Here is a 12,372-nt window from a genome sequence, read left to right as displayed (position 1 = left end):
AACTTTTATTCTTGAAGCTGACAGTTAGCAGAATAAGCTTAAAAAAAAATGTACCCAACTTCAGAACTGTGAACGGATGTGCACTTTCTGCTCTTTAAGGGCAGGGAAGGGAGGAAAGCATGGTGCCCACTGGAGGAGGTGTAACCAGCAGAACACACACGTCTGTGTGACAGTGAAAACGTAAATGAGTGGGACTCCCCCACTGTTTTGACTGAGACAGAAAGCAAAACCCCAACCACACGATGTCCAGAAGAGACATATTGTGGACGGGAGTATTTAGAAGGTTAAAATTAAGACAAGATAGAGCAAAACAAAAAACAAAAGTTACAAAGTAGGGGTTAATACTAATATCGGAAGCATAGAATTCAAAGAAAAACAATTGGGACAGAGAAGGCTTTTCCTATTTTTAGTTGCTGTTCACACATAATCGACGGTCTTACCATGACTTGTGACCGTTTGTATGAATATTTATATGAAAACTTACAGTAGCGAACAATATGAAGTAAGCACAGAGGGAACTCCAGGAGAACTGGATAAAAACCTAGCAGTATTGGAATTTGTTAATTTAATTATTTGCAGAACAAGCAGAAAAAATAAAGATGTAAAATATGTTTACAGTGGGATTAGTAAAGTTGTTGTAATAGATTTTACTCCATGACAGTGGAATATTTATATAAATTGAACTGAACAAATTAGGTGTCAGGAAAACCATAGCAAAGTCTAGGAAAAAACAGCTTGGTACTACATGTTTTTGACCGTAATGTGGTAAAACACAGTAATAATCACTTGGAAAACAAAACAAAACTTAGTAAAAACTCTTGGGTGAAAGAAGAAATAGGAGCTGGCCAGAGACTTCCAGGAGGAGCAGGTGGCCGTGTGGTGGCGTGAACTTGAGCAGGCAGCCTCTCGGGCCCCAGCCTTCTCTGTGAAACAGGCAGAAGAGCAGCTGCTAGGGGTTCCCGAGGGGCTGGGGGTTCCCGAGGGGCTGGGGGTTCCCGAGGGGCTGAGGGTTCCCGAGGGGATGGGGTTCCCGAGGGGCTGAGGGTTCCCGAGGGGCTGAGGGTTCCCGAGGGGCTGGGGGTTCCGGAGGGGCTGAGGGTTCCCGAGGGGCTGGGGGTTCCAGAGGGGCTAGGGGCTGGGGGTTCCCAAGGCGCTGGGGGTTCCCGTGGGGCTGCGCTGGGCTGAGGTGGGTGCAGTGCCTGCAGCCCTGGAAGGTTGGTGGTGGTTGTTCTGTGTGGGAGGGGCGGGTGCGCCGAGCAGGGCACCTTCCTCTTGAACAAGGAGGAGGGGCTGAGTCTTCCAAGACAGAAACAGAACAGACTAAGATCTTAGAGTCAGAAATCCTGATTTTGACACTTAAGTGTGAAAACCTACTCAGATTTTTAAAAAAATCTGTGTGGGCCAAACAGAGCAGCCTTAAGTGGGTACAGCTCCTGGGCTGCCATTTGCTACATCTGTCTGAGCAGTTTTACAAAGGATAAAGGGGAAGTGTAAGTGAATTCCACAGATTCAGTGGAAAGTAAATAGAAATCCTCTATACTACGTGATTATAAGTTTGGAGTCCTTGCAACAAGATGCGTGGTTTTCCAAAAAGACAGAAAATCATCGTTACTCAGAAACCAGGGGTTGGACGCCGTGGATGGAGTGGAGCGAGTGTTTCCGGGGCTGAGCTGTGGGCGGTTCTGCCCCTGGTGGAGGCGTGGTCGGTACCCTGCCGAGGGGCCGTGGGAACGGGAATCGCCCGTGGCCTGGGTGTCTCCAGGATGGTGACTTCTGAAAATAGAACACCGCTCCCCAGAAAACACACTTGGGGTTCGGCAGCGGGTTAGGGAGCCTGAGGTGATGGCGGTGGGAAGTCTGCTACTCTGGTCTCACAGGGAAGGGTCCCTGAGGAACTGTACTGTCTTCTCAACAGATCCTCTGTTTATTCTAAAAATTGGTTTCAGTTCCTGATGGAAATAGGAATGGAAGGAAGGTTCTTGTAGCCAGGAGCCATCCCCACCCTAGGCGTCCTGCTTGGACGCACCGCCGTCGTCCCCTTGTGTCAGTGTGGTCCCGGAGCTTCTGGCCCTTGAAATAAACTTAGAGGAATGAGTGAGACCTGCAGGGAGGGGATAGACGGTGACTCAGAAGAGAACCCGAAGGATCCCCGGAAAGTGATGGGGCTGAGGTGTTACCCAAGTGCCCCGTTTCAGCCGCAGGAGTGCCCTTTGTGGCCGCAGCTTGGAGGAAGGACAGTGGAGAAGGCGCCCTTCACAAGGAGGATGTTTCCCAAGTGGGCGGGACCTGAAAGGGAAGGGACAGAACTGGCCTGAGACGCTGCGGGGAGGAGGCTCCTGCGATCACAGTCATCAAGGAAGACAGTAAGTCAGGAGGGGTGTGGGCATCACGAGGAGCCGGCCCACGAGGCTTCGCAGGCTCGCATGGGGCAGAGGCCCCGTGTGGGCATGTGCGGGTGAAGGGCCGTTCTGGCGAGGCCCGGGTCCGGAGGGTGTGCTCAGCACGGGCCCTTTGTCCAGAGCAGCTGGCTGGGAGCGTTTTGGGAACGAGCTCGGTGCCAGCAGGAGGCCAGGCCGCTGGGGCCTCTGGGTCACTGTCAGAACTGGGCTCTCATGAGAGCGTGATTAGAAGAGGGATGTGGTATTTTCTAAAGGATTCTTCCACCTGTCCTTGTGAAAGTAAGCCATAGGGACACGGCGCAGGCAAGGAGAGCAGGGGCTTCTTGGGGTCCCCCACCGAGGTCAGCATGGTGCCGGTGTGGGTGCCCCGGGCCGGCGGGGCCTGGCCGCTGAGCACACCCTCTGACCAGCGGCGAGGGCAGCTCTGCCCGTTCCGTGAGTGCGTGAGGGCCTCGGGGGACCCTGCGACCCAGGCAGGACGCAGATCCGGGGTGGGGGTGGGCGCAGGACTGGAGAGTGTGCAGGGAAGGCTGTGGGTCTCGCCGGGCGCTCACGGTTCTTGCTCACAGACCATCCGTACAGCCGTGGGAGCAGATTAAGGAGAGCAGCGGGCAGGGCTGTGTGTGCTTCAGGCCCCAGCTTTGCGGTTGGGCGGAGGACTCCCGTCCGCGTAGACCGCCCCCTCCACTGGCCCTGGGCCTGGCTGGCTGTGCGCCCAGCAGGCCTGCCTGCGCGGTGCACGGCCCTGGCTCGCTCTGCGGGTCCATCCACCTTTCTGGGTGGGTCCTCACCTTGCCCTTCCCAGTGGGCCCAGCTTGGCCTTCCCGTCCTGGGAGCGGGGCAGGAGGAGGGGACCAGGACCTTGCTCGCGCTGTGTTCCCTGGCCCGTTCCTGCGGGGCGGCCCTGCCGTGGTTCTGGCCCTGTGTGCTGTCCCCCTCCTGGACTCTGGGGCGGCAGTGCCCTCCTGAGGTGCTGCCCAGGAGCTGTGCTTTAGTGCACCGTCAGCCACGTCCCTGTTGCCTGCATGGAGCCCCTCTGGGTGCCACACCACAGCGTCCCTGCGTGCCACTGGGCCCCGACCGACCCCCAGCGAGAAGCACCTCTGAGGGGCAGTGATGTTGCAGCTGCTTCTGTGACCACAGACCTCGCTGAGGGCCCCTCGGCCCCTTGGTGTTGGCAGGGTGCCCCTGCTCCCTCATCAGCGCGTGTGGGTGTGGGCTCGTCTGTACGTCCCTGGAAACACACACGCCTGTACTTGGTGCACGGCCAGCAGCGTGAGCTTCGGCACACGGGTGCCCCGTCCCGCCCGGTGTCCCACAGAGTTCCTTGTAGACGAGGGCTGGTCCTATGCCCTGTGTCCTGGGCTCCCCCACACCCCGTTCCCTCTCCACGTCCTCACGGCAGCCTGAGGCGTGGCTACTGATGCCCCATTTTCTGGGTAGGAACTTGAGGGGGACGGACCCCACGGTGCAGGGCTGCAAAGTCTTCAGGGGCCCGGTGGCACCGGGCACGTCGCATGCGGAAAGGCCGTGTCTCACCAACCACGAGTGTGGCGGACGCGGTGCTCCTGGGGAGCCAGCACGCGGCCCGGATGACGGCCTCTCTCGGGTTGGGGTCGGGGTGGGCACTCAGCTGTGTACTCACCGATGCTGAACAAGGCAGTTGATAGAAGTCCTTATGGCTGATTTTTAAAAATCATAAAACCTTCATCCTTAGGAACCAGAAAGATTTCCCTAGTAAGCAAGTCAGACTGGCAGCGTCGTTTCCCATCACAGTGGGGAAGAGGCAGCCGGGCAACAGCACAGGGGCGTTAGGCACATCTGCGGAAGTCTGGAGGAGGGTGGGTACGTAGGGAGAAGCGGTGATTGCTTTCCGATGACGGTTATAAACCCAAGGGAACTGACTCCAGTCATTAGAAATAAGAGGGAAGGATAGATAGCTGATTGCACAACGAACTTGCAAATATCAGATTCGTAGCTTTTCTATTAGAATAATCCGAAAGAAAGTAACGAAAGACGGATCTCACTCATAACGGCATTAACAGTAACAAGGTGTCTCGGGACCCCCCGTGACAAGGACGCCAGGCCTGGATGAGGCCTGCTCAGGGCCTCCCCATACCTGGCTTGAAACGCTCTGCTTCTAGTGTTGATTTACATCTTTTATTCAGTTCCTTGAAAATCCCAAAGGAACCTGAAGCCCTCCGTCAGGCTTCAGCTCCTGTGGAAGATGAACTTGTGAGACTCTTGGTGCGTCTTCAGGAAAGAGAAATGGTGGGAGGGCCCGTGGGACACTGGGCGCAGAGCAGAGCGCGGGGTCCGGTGAGTGGCTCTGGTGACGCTGGCTTAGTCGGGGAGAAAGGAAGTGGCTTCTTACTTGGCCTGTGCTCCACCGCCCTGGGAGACCACGTCCTTCGTTTTGATGGTGGTCGTTTTCCATGTGTATAAACTGCACGTATATCCTTATCTGGAAGAAATGATACAGTACTCTGCTCTTTCCTGTTAATAACGTGAATGTCTCTCCTTGTGAATGATGTTTTTATAGCGCATCTTCTCGACAGCTGTGTAGGACTGAACACGTCAGTGAATTCAGCCCCAGTGCCTCTGCGTCCGTGCTGTGTCCTGTCAGATCTCCTTCCTTGCAGGAATGGAGGGAGCAGTCCCTGCAGCTTCTTGCTGTGTTCTGTGGCTCTGAGGAACCCGTGGAGAGTGACCACGTGGTCCCCCCGCCCACTGGGCGTGGAGGGCAGGTTCTGTGGCGCAGGGGTGTGCTTGCGAGGGCCTCGCGGTGGAGCTGGGGTGAGCACGCACGTGGTCCGAGCTGGGTCTGTGCTGCCGGCCTCACCTGGTCTCGCTGGGCCCTGGGAGGGCAGCTGGGGGTCCCGTAGTTCACGGATGGGCCAGGGGTCCGGCGTGCAGTGTGGAGTCCAGCTCACCCTGCCGTTTGAGGCCCAAAGAGGATGGTCTTTTGAGGTCTGCTTAGTGGAAGCATATCTGCTGGCTGGATTTACTCTCCTCTCCCTTCCTTAAAGTCACCCAGCGCAGATCAGCATTTTGGATGAATGTGGAGAATACTCAGTTCAGTGTGGATTACCTGCCCGGTAAGAGTTTGTGGATCCCCACCGTGGAAAAGGAGGTTTGATCTTTCTTTCCATCGGCTTATTAATTAGATGAGCCACGTTATGTTTAGCGCCACGGCATCTTTTACTGGTGAGGACTCCGTGTGGCGACCCTCGGTTTGCGTCCGCGTGCCTTCAGGCACCCGCAGAGACGGACTTCTCCGTCACGCTCAGGCGTGGGGTTAATTTGTGGTCGTCTTGAGTGTCGACACAGTACCCGATGGCACAGTCTGTCATTTGGGGTCGTGTAACAGAACACCCACCGCGATGGCTCAAGCAGGGAGTCTGGGCAACGCCCGCTCCGTGGGGGTCAGGGTCCCCTCCTTGTGGTGCCGACAGCGGTGCTCTGCCTGGATCTTGGGCGTGAGAGGGGCCTGCGGGGCCGCAGCCTCCATGCGTTCTCTCCTAGTGTCAAGTCGGGGGCCACTGCAGGCTCCCCTGCCCCTTTCCCTCCACAGACGCCTGCTGTGTCTCCACCAGCCTCACCACGCCCCTCGGGAGAGTGCGGGACAGGCCAGGGTCTTCCCGAGCCCCTCGGCCAGGCCCCGTGGGTTGGTCCGGGGACGAGCCCTGTACAGGTGGATGTGGCCAGTTCGCCCGCCCACCCTCCGGCAGGCCTCCCAGGGGCGCGTGTCGAGGTGCTCGGAGTTGGGGCGTGTGGTGGGCCCGTGGGGGACGCACTTCCCCGGAGACCCTCAGCTTCCCAGCCCCCGCTGCTGCCGTGAGTCGAGCTGCTGGAAAAGAGGGTCCAGGACAGCTGGGCGGCACAGGCGCCCGCACGAGGGCCGCTTTTGGCTGCGGGCCTCCTGTCCCGGGCCGGTCGTTAATCTGGATGGGGGCGGGGAGCCCCGGGCGAGAGCGAGCCCTTCACGCCAGCGGCAGCGATTCCTGTAAATGTAGCCATGGGGTCTGTGGGGTCACCAGATTCCCAGACACTGGATTGAAGGTACACGTTGAAAAGAGGACTTTTGTGATTCCTTTCAGGTTAGGTGTGTGCTGATACAGTAGTTAAAACTGACTTCGCTTGGTCTTATTAACAGTGATATTCTAGTTTTACTCGCTTTTTAGCAGTGTGGACCCGTCTTCCGTTAAGTATGAAGGAAATGCGGAATCGTGATGTGTAGACACAATGACTGGGGTTTATTTCTGATTTGTACATGTGACTTTTACTCAGTTTCCCCCTAGTTGAGTAGCATACGTGCCCACATTCATGAATGAAAGCAAAGCTTTGATCATAGCTCTCGTTTCACAGATAACTTAGAGCGCGACCCACACAGCTGGCACTGAGTCACTGCAGCGTAAATAAGGAGAAATGGCTCAGGTTCATCTCATCTTTACGCTGTATGACTACACGATGAATATTAGATATACATCATTTGAATCTTGCCTACTTTTAAAACTGACTTCAAAAGATGCATTATTTGGTGGCTTCCTTAATTTAACTCCATAGTGGTTTCATGATATTCCTTGAAGCATGTCTTTGTATGTTCATTTGGATTGAAAAATGAAGTCGGACCCTTCAGCAGAGTAAGGCTGACCATGTTACATGGGCTTCGTCCAACATAAATGAGCTGAATTTTCAGCTGAATAGTTGGGATGAAACTAAAGCACACGAGTATTTTATTAAGACATTTTTTTAATTGGCAACAATGTATGTTTACCAGTCTCAGTGCTCAGGCAGACACGAGCCACCTGGGAGCAGGCCGGCAGTGCACTCCTCTGGATGCATTTTTCAGTGTAATCTTCCTTTTAATATTTTATAATTATCAAAGTTTAATGTCTTATTTTGACTGGGTTTGCGTTTCTGATAATTGCAATGGTAACTCACTTTTTCAGGTGAAGAATGTTCACTTCCAGAAAATATATTTAAGAAAACTTTAAAAATAAGTAAAATTTCAATTTATGTACAGATTTGTATTGCGGGGAAATATCTGAGGGTGATAAAAGGCTTCAAAGCATAACGATGATTCAGGTAAAATTCCAGAGGTGGCTGGAACAGCACAGGCCCCAGGAGGACAGGGAGGACATCGAATTCCTCCCTGTTGAAGGGGAGGGAGTGAGTCCTGCTGGGAGCAGCAGGGGCGTCAGGCTCCTGGGGCAGGCGGAGAATGGGGGCTGGACCCAGAGGACATACATGGAGGGGGGTCGGCAGTGAGACCCCGGGGATGGGGCCCGCAGGCTGGCTCGTCGGGCAGCAGAGCCAACCGTGCCCGGCAGAAGGGAGACAGAACCTAAATAGCTGGCCAGCCTCTCGTGCTTTTCATCTTTGACTTGAGGTCAATTAGGTGTTTTCCTGAAGACATGTTTTCTGGAAGTAGCAAGTCTTTCAGCCTCACTCGTTCTCTTGGCGTTGCTTAATTCAACATTTAATTGGGTGCTTCTGTTAAGTGAGCTTGTATGCCGCTATGCTGCTCACCGTAAGGTCGTCTTTGTGAGGCCGTTCCATGCCTGTGTCTGCCCAGCAGTGACAGCGCCTCCACCCCTGGGTGCTCGCTCTGCGCTGGGCTCGGTCCTGCACCCTGAGCACATCCACGTGGTCCATCCTCCCCACACTCTGCAGTGGGAGCCCCAGGCCAGAGCTCAGCTCACCTGTCCAGGGTCAGGGAGAGTTGGTGGTGGAACCAGGCTTGAATCCAGGGTTCCTGTGTCAGAAAAACCCTTTCTGGGTGTTAGGATATTTTCTTTCTTCTTTGTGCTTGATTTTTTTAAAAAGCATGTTGTTATGAAACCAGGAAAGTGATGATTTTTGCGAAGGAAGCTGGACAGAGCCATTTAGCAGGTGCTGAGGTGCCGGCAGCGGGGCGCGGAGGGGACGCAGCCGGCTTCCCTCCCTTCTTTTTCCGTGAGCTTGGTCATGCTCCATGTGTCAGGGACCCCGCGTGCCCCAGGCTTCGAGGGTGAAGAGGAATCCACCCTTGAGGACAGTGTGGCCTGAGCCGTCTGTGCGGAAGACACGAGAGCCTTGCTCAGCTTCTAAGCGGAGGCCTGGTCTCGGCCTCTTCCCTCTGGCTGAGCGGCTGTGAGTCTGGGGGCCTTGTGTGTTTCAGGAGCCGCGGGGCCCGCACTGAGCACAGGAGAAGGTGACGTCCCTGCCGGCCCGGGAGCCTGGCTGTGGGGCAGCCTCGCAGTGCCCGGTGTGGCTCTGCCGTGCGTCCAGGTCCAGCTGCTGCAGGTAAGAGCTCGTGAGCTGTCCTGCCCCGTCCTGCATCCCTCCTGTCCGTCACTCCCCACGCATTCCCCGTGTCCAGCTCCCCTGCAACCTGCCCTCTGCACTCCATCCCGCTCCTGCCTGAGGTCCTGTAGCCGCACCGCAGACAACTGGCAGTGCGTCTGGCTCCTTGTGCTGCCGGGTCCCAGGACTTGGCTTCTGTCCTCACGGGGCCGGGTGAAGGCAGCGTGCTCATCCTGTGCCAGGATGCACCCGGAGGAGGTGGCCTGTGTGGAAATGGTGCTGAGCTTGTTTCTCTCTTATTTTCTCTGCTGCACTAGGCCCTCAGGGCAGGGCTGGCCACCTCTTGGGCCCGGGCCATTGGGGACCTGCGGCTGCTCCCACCTCCGTGGCTCTGGGGACACTGTCACCTTCAGCCTCGCTTTCCAGGGGCTGGAAGATGATTTGGAAGGGTTTTGGGAGAGAAGAGGTTTAAACGCTGAGGATGTATGGCTCTGACCCAGCCTCTTTGAGCACCTCTGTGTACTCGGCTCTCGGGCCGCGGGGCCATGCAGCTGGGCCTCGAGCTGGGCTTGGGGGAGGGCTCCGGTCACTGCTGGGCCTCAGGCCGCCCCTGGAAGGCGGGTGCGCTGGTTCTGCTGCGTCTCAAGGTAGCGGGACTCCTCGGGCCAAGGTGACTGAGCCATGTGCGGTTGCCTTCCCAGGATGACCCCTCAGGGCACGTGGTCTTCCCGTTGGCGCCCGGCCCGCAGCCTCCTGTCTCCCAACCCCTGCTTGCTGTCATGCCCGTCTACGTCCTCCAGGTCTGGATGCCTCTCTGCTCTTTGGGTTTGTTGAGACTCGTGAAGCTTCCGGCTTCCAGAGGTGTCTCCCTGAGGTGGCCTTGCATGGGACTCGCTGGGTGGGTTGCCAGTGTGTTTTTCCACTTTGTGGAAGAGGTGGCTAAGGGATCGAGACATAAAAGGTGGAGCGTACAGCTGGGATTCACTCGTCACGGTAGATGGGGTGGAATTTAATATGGTCTTCAAGGGTCATACGTTTAGAATTGTGGAAGTTGGGCGGGCCAGATTTTAGCCTGTGGGGAAATAGGCTAAGCTGAGTATGAGTGGCAGTAGATAATTGAGATTTGGGTATAAAATAATGATGTAGCTTATCCAATTTCAAACGTGTATGTAAGAAACAAACAGTAATTTTGGTTTTCTTATATTCGAATTGGGCTGTTCGACATTTTCCGTAACGTTAGAAGTGAATGTTGAACGGAGCGCGGGGTGGGGGTGAACTGGAGGGCGTGCGGTCACAGCGTCTGGACGGCCTCACGGCCGTCCCCTCCATCCGTCGGGCGTTCCTCATCTCAGGGTCGTGTACAAGTGAGCAGGGGGTCGCTGTTCCCTGGTGGCAGGCTGGGTGGTGGTGGTGCGGCCACGTGGCTGGAGCCTGTCTGCACTGATGCCGTGGACAGCAGCTTGTGACCGTGACTGGGAGTGGGGGGCGCTCCCAGAGCGAGTGGGGAGGGTCAAAGGTCAGGAAGGACAGTCTCATCTCTGAGGAAACGCAGAGCAGAGGACTGAGTTCACCTTTGCTTAGTGCTTAGTTTTGTTGATACTAAAATGTTTTCCTTCAAGGAATATATGCTTAAATAAAATAGGGGGAAAACGAGCGTTTTCAACTAAGGGAGGCCAGGGGCGCGTGTGGGCCTGCGCTGTGCTGCGGTTGCCGAGCTCACCACTGTGCTTGGTTTCGCAGGAGGTGCTCCCTGCAGCTGGAGGGGCCACTGGGCCCGAGGACATGTGGAGCTCGGGCAGCACGGTCGGCCTGTGGGCCCTGCAGTGAAACCAGCTCTGCCTGGGCCGAGGGCGCCACTTGGAAGGCTGGCCTCGTTCTTCAGAGACTTTGGGTACATTTTCGCAAGTGTTTTTCTTACGTTTATCAGGGAGCTGTTTGGGGCCGTACCATCCTCTCAGGGCAGAGCGTGCCTTTTCCCCGCTCGGCTGTGCACGCAGCCTGCATCCGCCTGGGCTTGCTGCGTGCCTAGGGAAGAGGACGGAGCCTCCGCGGTGGCCTCTGACGGGCTTCAGCACTGGGCGCGGCATCTTGGCTGAGAGCGAACAGGCTGTCCCCGCCCTCGGTGGGGGTCGCGGTTGAGCTGGGGTGGCACCGGGTCTAGTGGCCCAGGTGGCCTGGTGTCAGGGGAACGTGACGGGTGACGAGGCCCCCGGGCCCTGTCGCAGCCCCTGCACAGACCAAATATGGAGTTAAACCTTTAAAGTGATGAATTTGAGTTCTGTATTTGGGTAGTAACATCTAATGGCAATTGGACAGCGGTTTGTACAGCCACGTTTTGAGCACGGAGGTGTGTGCATTGTTGAGGGTGACCGTGTGTTTTCACGGAGCGAGGTCTGTCCTGCAGAAGGAGACAAGTCAGTGGGCCGGACACGGGCTCTCAGAAACGGTGTTTTGCCTTGTGCCTTTCGAAGTGTTTTTGTTCAGATGCTGTTTTGATTCTCAGGCTTGGGAATCATCCCAACTCTGCCCATTCTGTTTGTCTCTCTTGAGTTTTTGGGCTTCTGGTTCTGATTTCTACCGTGACTCCTCTGTGTCCTGCATGGGGGAGGGGGTGTTTCCATCTCTAGATGGTGCTCCCCGAAGCCCCGGGTCGTCCAGTGGCCCCTCCACGAGGAGCCAGGCCCGGCGGCCTCCTGTCCTGCGGGAGGGGAGTCCGGGCCGTGCGGCTGGACCTCTGTCCCGCACACCCCCAGTGGGTGTCCCCCTGAGGTGCTCAGGACTTCCGTTTCCTGGGCACTGAGGTCCCTGCTGGCATTGGGCCCAACTCCTCATGTGAGTGAATGAATTAAAAGTTTTTGTACAGCTGCACGTGGAAAGTTGACATTTTTCCTTTGATCCGTAGTAATAACCCACCGTCCAGCTTGCTCATTCCCCGTCCTGTCTTTCTTTGTATTGGGACTGACCCCACACTCACCTCGGGGTGCAACTGGGGTTCCAGTTTTATTTTTACACTTCTCTGATCATTAAAATAAGCAGAGATGAAAGAGCAAGCACTGACAGGAATGCTGGGAGCAGAAGAAGGGGTGGGCACGGCCCGGCCCTGTCCTGGGAAGGGCTGAGCGACGACAGCCCTGAAGCCAGGCTCAGCGTCCCGAGCTCGGGGACAGAGGGTGTCCTTCCTGCTGCACTACAGCCGGGCTGCGTGGGCTCCAGACAGTGCCCCCCCCCCCGCCCCCGCGAAGTGCACAGGTAGCCTCTTGGTTCAGCATCTTCAGGCCGTAGCGCCCTGCCCTCCCCTCCACACGGGCACACACCCTCGCCGGCAAGCGCTCCTGACCTCAGGCAGCAGCAGCTCCAGAGTGTGTGCGCGTCCTCGGCTGACTGGCAGAGGCCAGGGTCAGCCTCTCTGGGGGTCCGGCTGGGAAGAAACCACACCCTGTTTCCATGGGCACGAGGGAGGGTTCTCCTGGGCTCCTTAGGAAGGTCCAGATGCTGGTTCTGGAGTGCCATCCAGCGCCGTTTCGCTCCTCAGTAGCCAGTGGGCGAGGAAGCAGAGTGCCAGGAGGCCGGTCCCGAGGAGGTCCCCCAGCCCCGTGAGGTAGGGGATGCAGTGGTCATCCGGGTCCAGGGCCCGGTTCCACGTCAGCCGAACCGTCGCTTCCGCCAGGTACAGCAGGATCGTCAC

General features: G+C 56.6%; 2 protein-coding genes across 9 annotated transcripts in view; one reads left to right on the top strand and one right to left on the bottom strand.

Moving 5' to 3' along the window:
* The window catches only part of ZXDC (ZXD family zinc finger C), a 27,886-nt gene extending 16,334 nt beyond the window's left edge, over nt 1-11,552 (top strand). For 2 of the 7 annotated variants that reach the window (XM_049715447.1, XM_049715446.1), the window contains exon 9: nt 8,563-8,687. Coding sequence is in view for 5 of the 7 variants with exons in the window: in XM_033416045.2 (XP_033271936.2) it covers nt 8,563-9,182 (620 nt within the window). In the remaining 2 variants the exon portion in view is untranslated. Of the gene's footprint in view, nt 1-8,562 lie in introns of all 7 variants that reach the window. The other 5 variants (XM_033416043.2, XM_033416042.2, XM_033416044.2 and 2 more) reach the window with 5 other exon arrangements.
* The window catches only part of SLC41A3 (solute carrier family 41 member 3), a 64,754-nt gene continuing 63,883 nt past the window's right edge, over nt 11,502-12,372 (bottom strand). For both annotated transcript variants that reach the window (XM_033416047.2, XM_004285468.4), the window contains one exon: nt 11,502-12,372. In XM_033416047.2, the coding sequence (XP_033271938.1) occupies nt 12,163-12,372 (210 nt within the window). In that variant the 3' untranslated portion in view covers nt 11,502-12,162.

This window comes from Orcinus orca, chromosome 10, assembly GCF_937001465.1.
Source record: "Orcinus orca chromosome 10, mOrcOrc1.1, whole genome shotgun sequence".
NCBI lineage: Eukaryota > Metazoa > Chordata > Mammalia > Artiodactyla > Delphinidae > Orcinus > Orcinus orca.
The sequence above is the reverse complement of the archived record's forward strand: the minus strand, read 5'-3'. Positions and strand labels throughout refer to the sequence as shown.